At 34.9% G+C, this 22392-nt stretch overlaps 1 protein-coding gene across 1 annotated transcript in view; it reads left to right on the top strand.

Annotated features, from left to right (window-relative positions):
* Positions 1-22392, top strand: part of nonC (serine/threonine-protein kinase Smg1) — a 1411261-nt gene that overhangs the window by 448206 nt on the left and 940663 nt on the right. Inside the window, exons 21-22 of the mRNA XM_090378365.1 lie at positions 12054-12116; positions 15951-16066. Of these exons, the coding sequence (XP_090234491.1) occupies positions 12054-12116; positions 15951-16066 (179 nt within the window). The remainder of the gene's footprint in view (positions 1-12053; positions 12117-15950; positions 16067-22392) is intronic.

Genomic DNA, 22392 nt, shown 5'->3' with positions numbered 1-22392 from the left:
ATGCACATCAACTGTGTGGTAATATACTCAGGGTATTTGGAGAATGAAAAAGACCTTGGGTAATTGCACAGTCAGACATCACATTCACTGAGCAGTTTAGACATGCTGCCAGGACAGCTCATGTGATATTGTGAGTGCAGAAACTTTGCTAGCAGGGATAAGGAGGTGATTATCCATTTGTATAAAGCCTTGAATTGTTTGAGCAAGCTCAATGCTGATGAGATTCTTTCTCTTGCTCAGATTACTCACCTGAGGGGACATAAATTCAAATTGAGGAAAGACAATTGTAGAATAGATATACGGGTATTTTCATTTAGCATTACTGTATTCAGGTCTGGAGGCCTCACTTTAGAGTGTAGAGCTGTTTGAGCGAATGCAGAGAAGGGCAGCCTGACTAATGAACCAGAACAAAACGGTTCTCTAACCTATAAAGACTTCATTTTGCAGTATCATGAGACTAGGCACATGCAGGGAGATCTGATTGAGGTGTTTAAATCCTTAAATGGATTGAATTAGCTAAACGTTAATGGCATTCCTCCAATTGTTGATGCTATTGCACATGAGGGGGTCATAAATTCAAGCTGAGGAAGGGTGGCTGCAGATAGGCATGTGAAAGTTTTTCAGCCAGTGCTTAATTTTTGGAACAGGTTTCCATCTGTTGTTGTGAAAGTGGATGTGTTGAATAAATACAAGGAAGAACCAGACAACAGATTCTTGGATGGTACAGATGGGTGAACTATGTAGGTTTTTTTTTTTTTTTTTTGTTTGGTTGTTTAATGCACTTTAGAAGCTTGCTTTCTTGCATCATTTGCCCTTACATTTGCCATACTACTGCTGCTTAACCCTGTGGCTCTCATGTGGGGTTTAAAAGACTCCATGCGTTTTGTTGAATGAAAGACTTGAAATCATGAAAACATCACCATAATTTTTTATGATTTCATATATATATATATATTTTTTTTCTAATTTTAGTATTTTCTAGAAATTTCTTTTTTCAAAAAGAAAAAAGTAAATAGTAGCATTGCAAATTTGACATTGTGTATCCTTTATTTTTCATTTATTTTATTTCTGGAAGCTGCTATTAGATAATTTTCAATAAAAATTGTATATTTTTCTGTTATATAAAATTATAAGAATTATTGCTAAATTGAAGAGAACATTTCATTATGTTTTCAGATGATAAAATCCACTAACACCAAAAAAAATGGGTAAATTATTTCTGAATGCTAATTATTACAATAAAAATTGTTAATTATTACACAGAATGATAAAAACAAAATCAAAATCCTGAGTGTGGGACAAATACAAGAGGGCTTTCTGTGCTTGTAGCTCTACTTTAGAAATTTGTTTAAAGTGGTGGGCACTTGGTTAGACTTTCTTCACCAAATATTGAAATATTCAGGTTTTTTTATGGTCAGATTTCTGCAATTCCAATCGATTAATGATGTTGTTTGAAAGTTAAAATTATACTGGAGGAATACTAGCTTTCACACCAACCGACTTCTAATAGATGTATTAATAAATCTTTAATTTTTTAAAATTTTTTTGGTGGACATTTACCACCAATGTAACTGACATATGGTTATGAAAAAGATAATATGGAAATATGTTAAACTTGTTCATTCTCTTCCTTTTCTGTTCTTTGCAAATTATGAGTTTGTTCAAATGTCATAGTTAATATGGATTAATAGAAATAAATCTGATTGGAGATAATTATATGAAAGACAACCCTCTATTAATGCTCCCTCATTTTTAGCACATCACTCTCATTGCCTAAGTCATTTTTACTATAAAATTTTGAGAAACATGGTTCAACTTGGCGAGCTATTATTTAAACAGATAAAAAGTTTTTATCCAGGATAAATCTGCTATAATGGAAGTTTCTCTAACCTTTTCTTAACTATATTTATAAAATTTACCCCTTAGAGCAGTGGTGTCCAACCTACAGTCCGCGAATAATTTTTATAAGGCCTGTGCGGAAAGTGAACTAAAACAGCATCGATCGCCACTGCATGTATAGGCATACAAGCATCCAGCTCGGCTGTATCAAACATGTGCATGTGGTTCAGTGCCGTCATTTATACACTAAATACAGTTATGCATTTTGATATAGCTTGTTCATTGCATTGAATTATTATTAATTTTTATTGACTTAAAAAAGATCATTCTTAAAAATGTTCCAAAAGGGGAAATTCGATTTGGAGTGTTGTGTTTTTGATCCAAGGCGGACTGAAGACTATTTCTTCATTGATTACGACAAAAAATCAGTCTGTTTGGTGTGTCAGGAGACTGAGTGAGTTTTTAAAGAATATAATTTTAAAACGACACTGATTCCAATCATAAATCTTATGATCAACATAAACGAGTGCTGCGAAAAGAAGTGTTCAAAGTTACAAAAGGAATTAAGAAAACAACAAAACATACCAAAAACGAATCAGTCAAGAAATTTATCTGCTGTATATGCCAGTTATCAAGATTTTCTAGATCTTGTTGCACATTTGATCACTTTTGAAAGTAAACTGTTCAATGATGGTGAATTTGTTAAGCGTTGTTTGTTAAAAGTTGTGGAAGAAAATTTTCCAGAGAAACGAACAATGAAACAAGAGATTAGTTTGTCTCGACAAACAATTATGCGAAGAGTAGACGATATTGGAAAGAATTTGTTCGAACAACTTTTGGAAAACATAAAACAAATGAAATATTTTAGCGTGACACTGGATGACAATGCTGATGTAAATGACACAGCCCAACTCCTTATCTTCATACATGGAATTAATGATAATTTTGTACCAGTTGAAGATTTAGCTGATCTACAGAGTATGTGTGGAACAACAACGGGTGAAATATTTTTGAAAATTTTTGCAAATCTGTCGAAAAGTTAGGATTAAATATTAAAAACCTGGTAGGCGTCACAACTGGCGGTACAAAAAATATGATTGGTAAAAACATTGGGCTTGTGGGTAGAATAACCAAGAAAATGATAGATATCAGAGCTGAAACTCTGATTGGAATTCATTGCATTGTGCCTCAAGAAGTTCTTTATGGGAAAGTGTTGGATCTCCAACATGTTATGAATGTGGTTATTTCAACTGTAAATTTTACAAGATCACATGGCCTTAATGTGGCTGTTGAAACATCACCAAATGTTTCAATACAGAAAAAGGGAAACCAACAAAACAACTATCAAATATGGAGTGGTTGTTTGATCTTGCAATTCAAAAATACATTTCTAGTCATTTAAATGCTCTTAATTTAAAACTACAACGGAAAGGAAAATTGATCTGATTTGTTTCGTGACATCAAAGCATTTCATAATAAGTTATCATTTAAATCCCAGTTGAACAAGAAAATTTAGTTCACTTTGAATGTTGTACTGAGCTAAAGGAGAAATGCATTTCCAAAGAATCGTTGCCGTTCGTTATTAAAGTTACTTTTTGGCAAGTTTGAATGTCGATTTTCTGATATAAAATCCAATTAAAAACAAGCTTTTGTTTGAGAACCCATATACTTCTATGGCTAAAAACTACAATCCCAGATTGCAACTTGAAATTATTGATCTTCAAGCAAAAAAAATATTCAAAAATAAGTATATAGACTGCAAAAATAAACTATTTGAATTCTACAAGGCTATCCCATCTGAAGATTTTCCGCTAATAAAAGAAAATGCCATGAAAATGGCTACTTTGTTGCGATCAACTTTTGTTTGCAAGCAAATTTTTTCTCACTTGTAAAATCAAATAAATATTTAAAAAGAAACTGAATAACAGATGAGCATTTTTTTTTTTTTTTTTAAATGAAAACCCCAAACACTAGAGGTATTATAAACTATAGTACCGTGCGTGGGTTGGAGGTTGAAAAAACGAAAGAAGATATTTGTTGACATTAGACTTGAACTTCTGTGGACTGTAATTTTCAGGAAATACGTATGAAGGAAGGTTCCAGAAAACGGAAGTTGAATGAATAAACGAGGAAGATGAAAAGTTGGTTCTATGAGTTTGAAGTTGGACAGTAAATGGATCTTGGCTGGTGGCAGCAGGTGTTTGCACTGTTTTGAAAGAGTGTGGGAATTATAGAAGCCAAATCAGAAGAACAATGGATGTGGAAGTATCTGTAGAAAAGGCTTGTAGCATAAACGGTATGTCTATGAGACTGCGAGTGGAGAGATTCTGTTAGAGATGAGTCATTAATTAACCTAACTGCCCTCTTCTGAATGGAATCTAGAAGCCTGAGAGAGGTTTTGGGGGCACTGCTCCAGATGTGGGAACAAGAGAAAGAGAGAACAAGCGAAAGAGAAAACCAAGCCTTTTAGATGCGGAGGAAGCAATATTTGTAATGTTCTTGTAACAAGAGGAATTAGAAGTCAGGGTATTCCCCAAAAGAGAAATATCAACTTGCCTAGAAATTGGAGTGTCACCAATCATAAGCATACGAGCAGAAGAATCCTTTTTGTGATATATAAAACAGGACTGAGTTTTAGAAGGATTGAAATTAACTAAGTTGTCTTTGCCCCACTGGAGAATTACCTGGAGATCGGCATTTAAGGAATTGATTGCGTATATTCGAGAAGTTAAAGCTGATTGAGCAGGGCAAGGTTTGTTAAACTGGAAAGTGGAATGCAATGTGCTACCATCAACAAAACTATGAAGGGATTTCCGATCAATGGAATAAGGTCATTAATATACAAGAGGAAAAGAATGGAGGGAAAGAACTGAACCTTGGGGGACACCAGTATTAATAGTGAAGTTAGAAGACAGAGAGCCATCTACCATCATCCTCTGTGAGTGGTCAGAGAGAAAACTGGATAACCAATTACAAAGAACAGTTGGCAAACCATAAGATGAAAGCTTGTTTAGAAGATCTTTATGCCAAACACAATCGAAAGCCTTTGAAATGTTAAGAGCAACTGATTGTGTTTCACCGAACTTTTCCATTGAATTTGGCCATAAATTGGTAGCAAATGCAGAATATCATATACCTGTAGATCGACACTGACGGAATCCATACTGGCAATTGTTGATCAGACGGAAGGTTTCTAGATAGTTTAAGAGTTGATGGTTAAGTAATTTCTCCATTACTTTAGAAAGAGTAGAAGTAATTAGATGGGAGTGATTTGTCACCCTTTTTAGATATGAGCAAATTTCCAAGCAGAAGGAAAACCACCTTTGGAATAAGAAAGTGAATAAAGGTGTCATAGAACAGGAGTAAGTTCAGGACCGCAGGTTTTGAGAACAAGTGGAGAAATCCATCAGGACCTGGAGCTCCATTGATAAATACCATCAGGACATAACCTTCATTATGTATTGAGATTGGCATCATGAATTTCAAACCAAATTTTGAATAATCAAAATTCATCAGTCATCTCATTAAATGTTAAGTTTTGTCCAGTAAATGTTATTGTGTATTGTACTTAATAAAATTTTCAAATATTTCAGTTTTAGGTTTATCATTATATTTATTTATTCACTTTAATAGTGAAAAGCAATGATTATTTTCAGGTTGTTAATTTTCTAAAATGAGCATTTAAAAGCAAAAGTAAAGTATTTTCTTTAAAACAAAAGTGAAGTACAGTATTTCAAAGAGAAACAAAAGTAAAGTATTTAAAAAACAAAAAACAAAAATAAGTTCTATTTTTATATTTTTAATAAAATCTAAAAAATAAATCACTGACAGATTTGTTGCACCTAAAAGTGCTGGGAATTTGCATTTTTTTATATACAAAGGGTACTAGGAAAGTTTTGCAATATGACGCAACAATGAATCACAGGAAGCTGCTTGTTGCTGCATGTTGAGACATGTTCATACGTGCATAGTAGCCGCCGCACCAAGTCGATGGGCTCAGTTATTCATTAGTAGTGAGAGTGTAAAGTGCTTGCGATGGCATCGTGGTCACGAAATGAGATAAGACAGTTTTGCAGTATAATTTCGTGCGTGGTTTAACCATAGACCAGTGCTTAGAAGAAATGACTCTTGCACTATATGATGATTGTCCACATCGTACAACGATATTCAGGTGGTATAGAGAATTCCAAAGGGGAAATTTCACTCTGGAGGATTCTGAGAGGCCGGGAAGGCCACGAACGTCAGTTACGGAGGAAAACGTTACTGCTGTGAGGAAAATGCTTGACGAAAACAGGCGAGTGACCTACCAACAGATAGAGGATACTTTGGGCCTAAATGCACCAGCAATTTGTTCGATTCTGCAAGATCATTTGCACGTGAAGAAACTTTGTTCTCTCTGGGTGCTGCATCAACTGACTGAAGAGCAGATGACACGACGTGTGACTTGGTGCCGGGAGATGTTAAAAAAGTTTGATAAGGGACAATCTCGGTATGTGAACAACATCGTGACAGGTGACGAGACTTGGCTGTACTATTACGATCTGCCGACCAAGGCTCAAAACAAAGTTTGGGTCTTTGATGATGACGACACACCCATAATTGTCAGAAAATCCCGATCTGTAAAGAAGAAAATGATAGCTGTATTTTTCAAATCGAGTGGAATTGTGGAACGTGTCGTTTTGGACACGCAGAAGACAGTCACAGCTAAGTGGTATACTGAACAATGCCTGCCTAAAGTCATTGGATCTATGAAGAACCTGCGGCCCAAGTCAAGAATGGACACCTGGTACCTCCATGACGATAATGCTCCAGCTCACCGCGCCAAAGCCTGCACCGAATATTTGACCACGACAGGACTGAAACTTCTCGAGCACCCTCCCTACAGTCCAGACCTTGCTCCCTGCGACTTTGCACTGTTCCCGCATGTGAAAATGAAGCTAAAAGGGAGGCGGTTTTCCAGTGATGAGGACCTTCTACGGGCTTGGGACAACGAGTGTGCTTTACTCCCTAGTGAAACTTGGCAGAACTGGTTTAAAGATTGGTTTCGGAGGATGGAGAGGTGTATTGAATGTAGAGGAAATTACTTTGAAAAAATTAAATAAACAAAGCTGTATTGCAAAACTTTTCTAGCACCCTTTGTATAGCTTGAAAAGGAAAAACGGTAGCATAAAAATAGAAACTTCCTTTTATGAGTAACAAGATATAGAAAATGTGTCAGTTTTTTTCTTGACTTGCTCTGTGCGGCCCACAACAAATCTAACTTTGAATATGGCCCTTGTACAGGAAAAGGTTGGACACCACTACCTTAGAGTAAATGCAGTGTATGTTGCTATGTACTGAAGTCCACTGCAGCATCTCACTTTTTTTTTTTTTCTCTGTCTGAATTTGAAGTGTTTAAATATAGGTCAAACTTAGAATTATATCCTGCAACATCTTGAAAACAACAACAAAAAGAACATAATTTGAAGGGGGGGGGGGGAAATCTGTGCAGTGAAATGAATTTTGTTCTTAATGTGGCAAGGAACTGGTTGGCCCTCTGAATCATCAAACCAGTCTTCTGTGTCAGTCTCATTATTGTTATTACACACACACACACACACACACACACACACACACACACACACACACACACACACACACTTTTTTAATGTATGATGTTAAAAATATATATTTCCATCATGTTACCACCTTACTCTGCCTGTAAGGTATTCAGATTTTTCCATAAAGATGTGTGTGGGAATACTAATAGATATTCCAATTGATATATTAAATTTTTAAGTGTAAGTTTTTTTGGGGGACATTTATCATCAGTGTGGTGGTTTGTAATTTTCATTTCAAGAAAAAAATTTTGAGGAAAAATTCAGTAAAACAGATTATTTTCAAATCTGTGTATGCAACTAAATGAAACAGTTTATAACGAAAGAAAACCTTGTAAAAATCATGAATGATTATGTAACCCATATTATAAATGCAGTTGGCAGAATCCATTTGGAAAAAAACATGAAATTTTTAAGAGATATAGCAGGAAAATAAAATAAAATAAATAATGCATGATGGAAATTTGGGTTGCTACTCTATACTTTTTTACTTTTTACTAAAAGAAATTTTTAAAAAAATACTGAAATCAAGGAAAGCGTGGAATGTAGATTAATTTCTTTTATGAATTTATTAAGTTTTAATTTTGAAACAGCTAACTTGGGCAACACTGCAATGACTTGCATTTTTCATAGATTTTGACTGTATATTATGTGCATAACACATTTCCTTGCTACCTTTTACATAGTTTTTTTGCCTTTCATCCTTGCTCCGAAATTTGGATTTTGTTAGAGACTTGACAGACATCTTTATCAGAACTCACATGAAGGTTTTTTTTTTTTTTTTTTGGCAGAAAGCACTTAAGGTAAATTTCTCAGAATGACTCTGAACTTTACATAATCTCATACTAATCCCAAATTCAAGCCCAGAGGAAACTTCACTTTTACCATTCTTTGTTTGTGATTTCCAAAACTGTCGTGGGGTGCTTGTTTTTCCATGTATTCACTCCCAGATAAATTGTCAACAGGTCACCCTGTTATGTGTGTTATCTGACAGCATGGTTTTGTCAGATAAAGGTCTGGGTTCATTTCAGTAGGTCTGGATTCAAGTGCCATTAATAAGTGAACAAATTGTAAAGGTCTCTTCAGTTGGCACCCTAGTTAGCTGATCTGATGTGAATGGATGGTTATTCTTTGTCTTTTCAGGCCAGTTTACACATATAAATTGTCCCATTAACATATACTTACACTATGCTGCCACTTTATTAGGTACATCCATGTTGTGCAGACAAATGGTTTGTCCCACAACAGGGATGTGTTGTGGGATAAACATGTGTTTGCTAGTCACATGACTACAGTTGTGGATATAACTGCAGCAGAACAACCTTTTTAAATCAGTTAAGCATACAAACCATAGCAAGAATGGGGAAAATGAGTAATCTAACAGACTTCGAACATGGCATGGTAGTAGGTGCAAGACGTGCTGGACAAAGCATCTATAAAACGGCAGTTCTCCTGAACTTTTCATACACCACAGTTTCTAGGGTGTACCGAGAATGGTGCAGCGAACAGAAAACATTCTCTCGACGGCACTCCTGTGTAAGAAAATTGCTTGTTGATGAGAGAGGTTAGAGGAGGATGGCTAGAATTGTGCAAGCAAACGGGTGAGCCACAATGTCGCACATCACGTCAGAATACAACCTTGCTGCACAGACGCAACAGACCACTAGTCGCAGTTTGTGGAAAATGGTCACATTGTGTATTTTTGTAATCAATGAAGAACAAGAGAGCACGCCTCCTTTGGGCACAGCAACACCGGCACTGGACTATCAAAGATTGGAAAATGGTTGCTTGGTTTGACTAGTCGAAGTTCCTGGTGCATCATGTTGATGGAAGGCTCAGAATTTGGCGAAAACAACGTGAATCCATGGACCTGTCACGTCTGACGACTACTGTGCAAAGTGGTGGGGGCAGTGTTATGGTGTGGGGAATGTTTTCTTGGCACACATTGGGTCCGTTGATACCCATAGATTCTTGTCTGAATGCTGCCACATCATACCTAAACATTGTTGCTGACCAAGTTCATCCGTTCATGTTTAGAAATAACCATCTCAGTCAGATGGTTATTTCTAGAAGGATAATGCACCAGTGCACAAAGCCCGAATCACTATGGAATGGTTCCAGGAACATGAGAATGACTCTTCTTTGCTGCAGTGGCCCGCTCAGTCTGCAGATCTCAATCCTATTGAACATCTTTGGGATGAACTTGAAAGGGCTGTTCGTTGCAGACCTACACCGAATCTCAAGGAACTGTGTGACACATTCACGTCTGCATGGTACTCCATTCCTACACAACGTTTTTAGCATCTTGTTCAATCCATGCCTAGACGAATTCAGGCTGTTTTGAAGGCTAAAGGAGGCTCAACACGCTACTAGGTAAGTGTACCTAATAAAGTGGCAGCACAGTGTATATAGAAGTTCTACAGAATGGAGTAGAATGGTCTAAGTCTGTTTCTCCTGGAAACAAATAACAGTGTATAATAATATGGCAGTGTGAACTTGATTAGTATCAGTAAACATGCTGTTTTCTAAATCTACAAGAAACTTTCTCAGATGAAACCAAACTGCCCTAATCCTGAAAATTTAATGTATCGTGGCTGAGTTTAATGTTGATTCTTCTGTAGTGAAAACAGTACAGGAGAAAGAGTGTTTCAAGTTATCCATCCCTGGCTTTCTCACTGTTAATTAGTAGTGAGAAATCCAGGAATGATTGAAAACGCGCGTGTCAAAATTATTCTACAGAAATCTATAACCAGGTGAGTTTCAGCATTTAAAAAAATACAGTGGAATTTGATTAGATAAAAAAAAAAAAAGATACCAGTGGTTTTGTTTTATAAAGATAAACATCACATACAGTTTTGTAGAAGCTGTATAATGGGGGAAATTGGATTATAAGTATATTAATATTATAATATTAATATACTTATAATTATAATATTAATATTATAAGTATCAGCATGCAAGAATTTCTAAATAACAGACAAAACCATTGCTTTCCTAAATAAAAATTAAGTATTTTCTTTGTACTCCTGGATACACAGGTCATCCTGGAGTATAAACAGAAAAGTTAGAGGAATTCAAAAGATGGAGGGAATACAAGAAACAGCACTGCATTTAGTAATCACATGATCTCGAACCATGGTCACTCAATGCTCGTGCTAAATGAGGCATCACAGAATCTGAACAATATTTTTCAAACAGTTTAACATTTATATATAACAAATATAAAGCCCATTCTATTAACCATAAAGACAGTTTGAATTTATTAAAAGGTACAATTACCTTTTAATAAATATCTAGGATGATTAACATCCTAGATATTCCCTTCTTTTTTGGAAGGCTCTTTTGCTTCATAATCTTTTAACTATTTTATCCAGATGTGATAACCTTTCAGTTCCAGTCTAAGTTAAAAACTTGAAAGGACACAAAAAACAATCAGATAAATGACCAACCAGAATATGATCACCACCATATTCATGATTTTCTGGGAGTAATCAGACCACAGGCCATTTCAGTTTGAATATACAAAACAGATCTGGAAGATTTTTTGTGGGGTTTAAGAACTGTGTATTAGGCATGCAGCTAACCCTATAAAACAACCGAGTCATAGCAACTATACAAGCAGTGGAATCATTATTTTTCGTGGCTCTAAAGAAACATTGGTTTTCGTGACTCCAAACAGCATAGGAGCATTTCCATTGATTGGAAAAGTGATGGAAATGCATCATTTTAAATGGGTAATAATGGCAGACTTGTTACAGTAGGTTAACAGGATGAGATATCAATTCTAAAAGAAATGTGTTGATTGATTATTTTTGCGAAGACAGTGCTCCCACTCGCACATCAGCAATCACAGTGACACCAAAGTGCATCAGTGTGGGTATTAATTAAGTCAAGCTCACCTTATTCACAGATCTGTTTTAGTTCTGTCTTTTCTTTGATCTTAAGTTTAACTTGTCTGTAAAGCAGCTATGGAAGAATTTTTTCTTCAGGTCTTGAAAATCATCCTACAAGAGAGAGATAACTAGAACATAGAGTAGTATAGTTGGAATAAATGTGTGCAGATTTGAGGAGGCTGTATTTAAAAATAGTATGCATAAATCAGATATTTCATTGGTATACACTGCTACATAGTGGGCTACGAACTTTACAGTACTACTCATTAAATCACTATTTTTTACTTAAAAAGTAGTTTATCAAAATTGCTTATGGATTCATCTCGTTTTGTATTTTTTCATATCTTCTGTGATTGTTGCATTTTATTTATTACAATTGTTTAATGTATCATACTTTTCAATATGGCGGCACTAAAGTTCTGTATTCTACCTTTTTTTTTTGTTATTAACTGTCTTATTTTAATAATAGCATATGGTATATCAATAGTGGCTGCCTGGCCAGCATGTAATTATTGTAATGATTTCTATGGTGTCTGTGATGTTATCTGTGTTATTCTTTTTTTTTAACTTCATTGATTTTTTAATGCTTGCAGTTAAAATAAATGTTGATACACAATATATTTTTTTATAAAAAAGTGATTTTTTTGCAATTGTTTTTCTTGTTAAATGCTTTTTATTTTCATTATCACAAGAATAATTTTTTTTTTTTTTTTTTTTACCTCAGCAACCATAAAAAGTTATGCCAAACAGTATTGCAAACATGAAGCTACAAAATCATCTCTACCAGGTAATAATTAAATTTTTTTTTGTCTAATTTTTCACTTTTTAATTTTAAGTGTTGGAAAATTTTTGATAATAACAGTTGTCTGAATTTTTTATTATGTTAATCATTGATTGACAGTTAATGTAGGAAAATTATTTTCAAGGGGCACCTATAAGGTTCCCAGCCACCGTTGCTGCATTTATAATAAACTGCATAAGGGGAGCGAAGACCTTATTTTTACCCTGGACTATAAATATGGCCTTTGACACATGTTCACTCCCTTTTGAAAATGGTATAAATGAAAATCCCCCCCCCCCATCAAACTTCTGGAATTCACCTCTCTTTATACTTCTAATTATTTCTCCATGCATGGATTTACGATCAAAGCTTGCTTTTATTCCTTCATCCTCTTTCTACGTTTATTTCATTTCAATACTATTCTAATTACATCTTACCCAGATGCAGCCATTCTTGAATAAATCTCAGGTAAGAGAATTTCTGACTTAAAATATAAAATTTCTAAAATTTAATATTCCAAAAATACTTCTCAGTAGGCTACACTATCCTATTTGGTTTAAATTCACACCATTTATTCTAAATCCAAAATGAGAACACAGATCCTTTACAAGAGAAAATCACAATAAGTTAGCCTTTGTCCGACTTTATGAAAATTAGCAGGTCTCCACTACACAGGTTGTCTGTCCAACATGAAAAGAATATATGGGGGTTATGACTAACTTAAATGAAAGTTAGTTAAACTAATTTTCAATTAGCTGAAATTTTGTTAAAAATTACAGCTACATTTCAGATATTAAATTAAATTTATATATGTAATCAGTTAAATTTAGATGTGTAAATATATTTTTAATTGCAAAAGAATGTGTCACACATTGTATGGAAAAGTGACACAACTGAAAAAATGCAATTTCTCGGAAAAGCGAAAACAAAGAAAGAAATCAGATAAGGTTTCATCTCAATTGTGAGCATTAATAGATTAGAAAAAAATTAGCAGATTGATAAAGTGCAATAACACTTTCCAATATATATTATAAATATTTTCAAATTTGTGTTACCATGACTAGAGGGCATACCACGATGATGACTTTGAGTTGTCTCACTTTTATCATTTATGTTTTTTTTTTTAATTGTGACACTTTTAAAATAGGAAATGTACAGAAAAATTAACATTTTAAAATAGTTTAGAAAAAAATAGCATTGAAAATATATTTTTATATGAACAAAAAATGTAATTTTAATTTAAAAAAAAAAAAAAAAACAATAATTCTCTTAATAATCAAAATAAGGTTGAAGTTTGAATGCCGAAACATAAAACAGTTTGTAGCTTTTAGGGATATGATTTGTTTTAATAAGGTCCATGATAGCTGAAACTTGTATCTTTGTGGTGTATGCTGATTTCACTATGATAGCTTTACCCTGTGACAACTCATGTCTCTTGTTAGTCACAATTTTTTTAGTCTTCTTGTTTATTCAATTTTTTGAGGAATGTGCTGGGACTACATTTTTCAACCTTCAGTATCTTGGTTTTGCCTAACTTTTCATTTTTATTATCCTCTGTCTTTGAAAAGTTGTTCTCATAATGCTGACAAACATTTTTAAAATCAATGAAATGGTCTTGTGTCATTTCATTTACTTTTTACATATTCCCTTGTTTCTTCACTGCACTTATTAATGTAACCTACTGCCAAGGAATATAAATTGGTCCCCATTATTATTGCTTTATTTTATGGATTTTTCTATCCCAGAATGCATGTTATCCCTTTCATTTTGCATATGTCTTGTAATTAGGAACTTGTGAGTGATGGACTTAATACTCAACATGGATACAGCATGCATGTATCCATGTTGTGAATTTATTTTTCATTTCTCCACTGCATTTGTCTCTGTAGAGAAGGTAATCTCAAAGTTAGTACTGTTCACAGATCTGGCAATCTCTTCTAAATATTTGTAAATGCAAATGTCTGTTTCTGTGGCCCCAATTACCTTCACATTTATGCCAGAAGAAACACTGCAATTTAACACTTTTAATTTCTGAAATTGCAAAGTTATAGCAGTTTAATTTAGATTTGTAATAGAATAAAGAAATATCACCCCTTGGGGCAGGCAAGACTGCTTGAAGGCCGTAACAAATGACTCTGTACTTTTCATTCCCCTTTTCCTTGTCAGTTTCTTTCTCTACTTGGGTAAGTCGCTTTTCTTTTTGATGTTCATCCTAATTTTCCTTTTAGGCTTCTTTTCCCTCGTTTTCCGCATTTTTGTAGGCAGTACATAAAAGAAATCACACTGGTCCTTTGGTGTGAAGAAAGAAAGAAATGTTGAACTTGTGATTAAAAGTGTGGGTATACAATGTTAAACATGCATAAGGCAGGTTTTCTTTATTGTAGTCCCTGTATAAGTCAGCTGATGTTTTGCCTCCCTCAATTCTCTATTTGTCTGTTGACAAAGGTAATGGCTTTCATTTCTTGGTATGGAATTAATGTGGTCTCTTACTGTTTGTTTTACTGTAGGATCTAATGTCTTGTGCTTACTATGTTTAATATTGACGGTAACAAAACCTGTTCCACTTTTGGTCATTAATATCAAGTGTTGGCTTAAAAAATGTTTACATATTCTAACTTTCTTCTCTTCAATTTCAAAATGGAATCACTTGTTAAGAAGTCGATTACTTCCTGGCCTTTGGTAGTGATAAGAAGGTTTCACATTTTCCATGTTGCTAGTTATGAAATCACGCTGTCTTGTGATGCTTTTGAGTCCCCCAATAATTTTCAAATATTTGGCATTTGATTTCTTCTCCTATTTTCTATGGACATTGAAGTTTACATTTTTGACCTCAAGTGGGTGTAAAGTATACACACTACTGTACTCAGGCTGTGCCTTGAGTACAGCTTACAGGTCTGGAAGCCTCATTTTAGGAAAGAAGTTGAGTTACTAGAACGAGTACAGGGAAGGGAAACGAGAATAGTGAGTGGAACAAAGGTTTGCTGTTACCAAGATAGGCTTAAGTTCTGAAAATTGCAGCATCTGGAGACTAGGCATCTGTGAGGTGATCTGATCGAGGTGTATAAGGCCTTGAGTGGTGTGAGCAAGCTCAGTGCTGATGGGATTCTTCCTCTTGCTCAGATTCTGCACCTGAGGGGGCATAAATTCAAATTGAGGAAAGACAGTTATAGAATAGATGTGCAAAAATTTATTTTAGCCAGCTGGTGGAAAATTGCTGGAACTTCCATCTGTTGTTAAGAAAGTTGATAGCTTAAATAAGTTCAAGGAGGAACTAGACAAACTTTTAGAGGAATGAATGTGTGTAAATGGTTTTTTTTTTTTTTTTTTTGAAGACGGCTATTTTTCTTTATTTCCCCCCCATTCATCTGGTTTTACAATGTGTGATCTACTCATCTTTCTCTTGTCATTATTCCGCTCAAGCTCAGAATTCATATTGTAAATCGGGTCGAGGCATAGTTTGATTTTCATTATTTGAAGAGGGTACATCTTGTGAGTCAGAAGATGAGTCCGAAGCCTGAGACGGACTGCGAAAGTGAGGGTCTTCGTCTGAATCATTTGCATCTTCTTTGAATGATCTTTCATCTGAATGCTTGTTGCTATATTTTTTTTCCCTTTTCCCCATCTCAATTTAATTCACATGCCATGTCCTGCAACCTGGTCTTATAATGTTTTCCATTTCCCACAACATTCCTTTTTCCTTCCACTTAATGTTTCCCCACTTTCCTCTTCTGTTATAAAATTTTGTTAATTTTTTTGCCTCTTTTTTTTCATTTTTTTTTACTTGATAAGATTTATCTGCCTGTTGCTTTGTTTTAGAAATAATATCTTTGTTTTTTCTAGAACCTGAAAGTGACCTTTTAAGAGTCCATTTGGTGCTTGATCTGACAGAACATCTAGAAAAACTAATGTATAATGCTTATGAAGGTTGTGCTGTAGCTCTTCCTCCTCCACCTAAGGTAAAATTGTATCGCTTATTTTTGTGTATATATGCGGGTGAATCCATAAGCTTTTGCCAATAGTTTTTTTATTTGATGTGCAGGATGAGCTGTATTTCAAGTTACCACAAATAATTGGCACATATAAATCTTGAAGTCAATTTTATACGTATTGTTATTTTATTAATATTACTGTTATAATTGCATGATGTCATTTATGTTATTCTAAATCTTGAAGTCAATTTTATACGTATTGTTATTTTATTAATATTACTGTTATAATTGCATGATGTCATTTATGTTATTCTAACTGTTTTCAATAACTTTTGTCTTTGTAAATTTGATATCTTGGTAAACACGTACAGCTCCTTAATTTTATGGGTATGTTATTTCAGGGTCAAATAAAATATGCTATGTCCTTGTGAAATGCCCATAAGAAAAGTATGTTTTTTATATATCTTTATATAGAGTGGAAAGTAAAAACACAATATTCTGAGGGTGCCGTCAATCAAAGAATCAAGATAATTACTCTATAATTTGAAATCTTTGTTTCAAAGAATGCAGTAGAGGTGGAGAGAAAAATGTTTTCTGTTCCAAAAAAAAATTATTCAAACATGCTAAAATATGGACAGTTCTTTGTTTATATGGCCTAACCATTGTCATTCTATAAGGATAAAAAAAAAAAAAAAAAGACTTTTCCAGAATGGAATACAGCATGTTAGTTAGGAATGATGTTTGCTGTTGTATAGTGTCGGAGAAAAAAAAACTGCATCACTTGTGAATTTTGGAAATAATGTGTTTTGCAGTGTTGTGGGTTGCAGGAATATTCGAAATGCATTTGTTAGATGGGATATATATCTCTTTGAATGAAATCCAATAAAAAGACTCCACGTGATTTGAATGAAATCCAATAAAAAGACTCCTCTAAATTTCTTCCCAAAGGGTAAAATGTGTAATTAATGGAAATATGAGAAATTGTGCAAATGGCAATCATGTCAACCAAACATACATTTTATTGCATTTACATGCACAACCTGAAATTACAAGTTAATGTAATAGTATTGTGTACTGCAAATCAGCAAAATATGTACTCAATATTTTTTTGTTCCTCCTTGAGTTGCAGTTACAGCCTTGCAATGATCTCGCATAGAGTTAATCAACTTCTGGATAACGGTTGCCCAATTTAGTGTTACCACACCCTTACAATGCTCTCCTGCAGCTGAATCTTACTTCTTGGCTTCTTCTGAGCCATTTTAAACAACATTATATATTAGCAATATTCAATTGGGTTCAAATCTGGACTGTTGCCAGGCCAGTCCAACACTGTAATGGTATGACTCAGGTATGACTGCACCTTAAGGGAAAAACATTAGTTTAAATATGTTTACACTTTGCGAGTCAAGAAGACAAACTCATCATTAAATCTAAATAGCATAATACTTACCAATTTTGCTGTGTGGGAAGGTGCTGAGTCCTGTTGAAAAATGCAATTTTAGGTATCTGTGTGGTGACCCTAATAATGGGTTTCAGGCACTCCTCCAAGATAGCAGTGTAGGTTTCTGCATTCACCGTTCCATTAGTAAACTTAATTCACCCCACCCCTTTGCTTGTAATGCATTCCCAGATCATCTGACCAGCGGGGAACTTTACAGTCGGTGTTATGCAGTCAGAATGGTATGCCTCCGATTTTCGTCTTCTTCCTATTTGAGCCATGCAGGTTGAATTTTGATTTGTCAGAAAAGATGATGGTGTCCCATTGCTCTTTTGTCCATGAAACATTCGCTTCATCCCAGCAAGTCGCTTCTTCTTCGTTTGTTCCCATTGCTCTTTTGTCCATGAAACATTCGCTTCATCCCAGCAAGTCGCTTCTTCTTCGTTTGTTGAGTCAACACAGGCTTCTTGGGCTGATAGGCATGCAGACCACATTCTGAAAGCAGTCTTTGGATAGTTTGTGCACTTGTTTGAACACAAGAGGCCATCTCAAAGTCCAGTTTTAGATCAGGAGTGCAAGCATGGCGATTACAAAAGTATAGCCTTTTCAAATATCGATTTTGGGAAGGCGTAGTCACTCTCTTATGGCTTGATCCAGGTCTTCTCTTCACACTTCACATCACAGGTTTCATGCTTTAATTTCAGCACCTGGGATGCTGTTGACTGGTAATAGCCTATTTTATCAGCGATAGCACGTGTAGAAAGCCATTCCTGGGACCGACAACAGCTACACATTTTTTTCTTGCTGTCAACTGAACATATGGAGCCATGCTTACACCTCCACAAAACAGGATACTAATGAGCATGAATACCCTTCCAATGCCGTATTTATAGAAACAGTTGATGCAATACTGTCTGATGCAATATCTTTGCTTTGTGACAAACAAAATGCCTACAAACGTTACTTTTTTTAAGGTGATGCAGTTTTTTGTCCACTACTGTATGATTCCTTTCATGTATAGCTGATGACCCTATGCTTTAAGTTAACCCCTGTTTAAAAAGTTGCAGTTGTGACTTTGTAATGTTTATGATGTCATGTTTGTGATGCTTAGAAAAATGTAAACATTCAAAGATGTGCATATGCCACTCCACATATGAAATGTTGACACCTTTATATCATCAATTAAAACAACTAATAGTTAACTTTCATTTAAATTTGGTTATAAAATCTGCAACAAAATTCTCGAGAGAGAGAGAGAGAGAGAGAGAGAGAGAGAGAGAGCCAATGTTACAGCACTTTCATGCTCATGATTATTGCATGCTTCTGTCCTAAGGAAATTGGCAAAGTGATAAACAATTTCTGTTTATCACCTTGCATTGATGGAATTTTTTTTTTTTTTTTCTGGTTAATAGGTTTTTGAACATTCTACATTTTTTTGCTGCAATTTTTTTTTTTTTTTTTTAATGATAAACTCTTGAATTATGTTGCAGTTTGTTTACCTTTAAGTTATTGACAGTTTTCACAATCTATGGATGTTGTATTCTTGCTACCAACTCTGAATTTATGATTAAAAATCTGTTTTTTTTTTTTAATTACTTGATTTGTCCTTTCTCTGTCCCACTGTTTCTATATCTGTCTTTTTCTTTTCTCAAAAAAATTATAAAAACTGTTAAAATTAGATTTAAAAAAAAAAAAAAAAATGTAAATTTCTTTTCTTTAAATTAGTAAATTTGGTGATCATATGTGTTATGGTAATATACATTGCAGAATACAAATGTGCAATAATTTCATATTAGAAAACAGACCTTGAGCATCAGGCTACTTTTCACTATAATTTCTAGTAACAACCATCATACTGGTTTAAATTAAACTTCATTAAAATAAATAAATAAATATATACATAAATAAAGCACTAAAACAGATATAAAACAAAATAAAAGCTATAAAATACATAAATATAAAGCAATAAAATAGAAGCATTTGGATTGAGGTGTCTCTTCATCAGCTAGTTAGTGTATGTATGTATTTTGTGTGTGGGCAGCTCCTAGAACATAAGTTCATCTGCACCTCGTTGCTCTGTTCAGATTTTACAGACTCTGTCAAGGTGTAAGGCCATATGTATGTACAAACTTTGTACTATAAAAAAAAAAATCAATCCTCACACGAAGATTCCGCATGGGGGTGAAGATAGATGAAAAGAAAGGGGGGAGAGAGTGAGTCTCCTTTTGATCACCTGGAAGCAGCAATCACCTGGAGGACTGCTTACTGGTACTTTTCTCTATCAGCAGGAATGCAAGGCTTACCCCACTATCTGCTGGCCCTCCTCCCAGAGGAAAGAATTTCCCTGGGAGGATATGAAATCGATCGAAGGAAGAGAGGAGTGGGACATTCTTGGCCTAGAGAAGTCCCAATCCAGGACAGATGCAAGAGAGGGAGAAAAAAAAAAAATTTGAGAGAGGATGTGAATAAGCTTCCCTGGGCTGAGGAGCCCAGTCAAGAACAGATCGTGATAAAAAAAAAATCAAAATTATAATAATAATAATAATAATGAAAAAAAAAAAAAAAAAGGAGATGAGATGAGTGTCACCCATGGTTGCCAGCATAGAGATTTAAAAAAAAAAAAAAAGTTTTCATTCTGCACAGGACAAGAGGGAAAGAGTAAGAGGCGAGTGGTATTGCTACTCTGGGACCAGGAAGAGGTCCAGTCCCAGAGCAGAGTGTGAGGAGAAAGAAAAATAAACAAACTTGTTGCAGAATAGTGTTTTAGGTACTGGTGTCAGGCAATTGTATCAGAATAACCTGACTTCCTGCTGTAATTGTTGGCTGCTGCCATAAGTTGTTTCCTTTTATTGAAGACTTCACTTGCTGAAGTCTGGACCGCTGTCAATTTCAATGGTGTTTTAATCATTTGGTCAACTGCATCCAGGGGAGTCCACAAGCCAAAATAGGTATAGTTTCTTGTTTAAGGATCCGTGCCCAGTTAACAGGAAAGAAGTGTCTAAGCTAAGTGAGAGCCATGTCTTGGCTATTTTTGGTGTTACAAATGTGACGTCTGGGAGAAAGCACCTAGTTGTGGCCCCAACCAAAGCCGTGTCCCATTTAGTTTGCCTTAGATTCAGTAGCTCATTAAAGCAGCAAGCTTTTTCTTTTTTTTTTCATGTCAACTTCTAAGTTTATTTGTATATATATCTAGGATTCTAACTGGGATGCACCTTCTCAACCAGTAGTATAGGTCTTTGAAGATTAGGAATAGGTCTAGGGGGAAAAGTTCTTGCTATTACTTGCATTGCTGCTGTGGAGCCAGTTCTACAGAAACGATGTGTTGCTAAGATGATGTTCCTTTGTATTGATTGGAGTTTGTCCCTGATCTTGCAGTGGATTGCCTTATGGAACCATGCTCCAGGAGTGAAGGAAGATGGTGATTGGAAGGAAGACTGCATTGTAATATAATAAGTGTTCTTTTGGAGAGCCCCCAATCATTCTTTGAGATTCTTATTATTTCTGCTGAGAATTTTTTGATTTTGCCGTTTAGATGCATAGTATTGGCAAAGAAGGATAGCTTATGATCTACTACTATTCCTAGAACTTTTTGGATGACTGTGGGGAATTTTGTCTGTTCTATCTTAACTTGGTGGGGGGGGGTCTTCTGATGTCTAGCTTGCCGACAAAGATCGTCATATTAGTTTTGCTGGTGTGATCTTTGTGTTGATCTTGAGGTTGTTTCTTTTTGGTCATCTGCAAAGGCAATTATTTTATTGTTTTCAAAGGTGTTCATGAGCCAGTCCTGTAAAACAATATTCCAGACATGTGGACTGAGGACTGACCCCTGTGATAAGCTTTGCTGAATGTTCCTGTTGACCTGGTTGTGTTTGGATCTTACGGTGATGTGTTTATCTTGGAAATAGCTTCTGAATAGCCAATAGAGGTGCAACAGACAGGCTGCTTTGCAGAGACGTTCAAGGGCACTCTCCCATCAAACATTGTCAAAGGCCCCCTCTGTGTCATGAAACCGCCAGCTGTTACTTTGAACTTGAAGTTTCTATGTGTAGGACTAAGTTCACCAGTGCATCTTTACACGAGCAACTAGGGGTAAATCCATATTGGGATCAGGATATGAGGTTCTTGATCTGGAACAGATTTGTTAGGCGGTTTGCCGTTAGCCCTTTCAGAATTCGCCCATGTTTGCTAGCAGTGCAATTGGGCAAAAAGATATGGGATTTTTTGGAGATTGCAAGATAAAAATTGCAAGATGCGCTTAACCTAAACACACTTAAACACCAATTGCACCAAAGCATAACGTCCTATTGCTAAACTCACTACACAAAAGTGCAGGGTGTCTACATTTCTATGTAGACACTTTCTGTAGTTTCTATGGCAAATGTTTTAACCTGCAGATTTCATTTCATTTATATATTTTTTGCAACTTTTTTTTTTAACTGTAGTTTCACTGTAATGAAATTTCGTTAAGAAGAATATACTTTGTTCACTTGCATGAATTGTTATACTGTCATATCTCTATATTTACTAAAATAAACAACATATATTAAAAAAAAAAAAAAAATTACAGACTTACAGGAATAAAACTTTTCAATTCAAATATGTAATACTGCTAAATGTTGCAGGAAGGTATAGTTCTTGCTAAATGCTCATTGAACTTTGTGCCTTTCATTGTTATACCTACCTCATCAATTTAATAATTAAGAGTTTGTTTTCAATTTCCTAACACCTTAGCAGCTGAGAGAATTTTGTTTACAGTTGTTTGGATGAGTTCAGAAAGCAGGAAGAAGAGAGAGAGAGAAAAAAAAAAAATTTCTGAATGTGGAAAAATAAGTTTATTTGAAATGTTCCAAGTGTGTGTACAGGAGAAGGTAACAAGCAATTTCTTTTAATAATCACTACAGAAAACCTTTTTCTG

The sequence above is a fragment of the Mastigoproctus giganteus genome, chromosome 7, assembly GCF_048544385.1.
Source record: "Mastigoproctus giganteus isolate SK-2022 chromosome 7, ASM4854438v1, whole genome shotgun sequence".
Classification (NCBI taxonomy): Eukaryota; Metazoa; Arthropoda; class Arachnida; order Uropygi; family Thelyphonidae; genus Mastigoproctus; species Mastigoproctus giganteus.
Note: the sequence above shows the minus strand (reverse complement) of the source record. Positions and strands in the feature narration are given on the sequence as shown.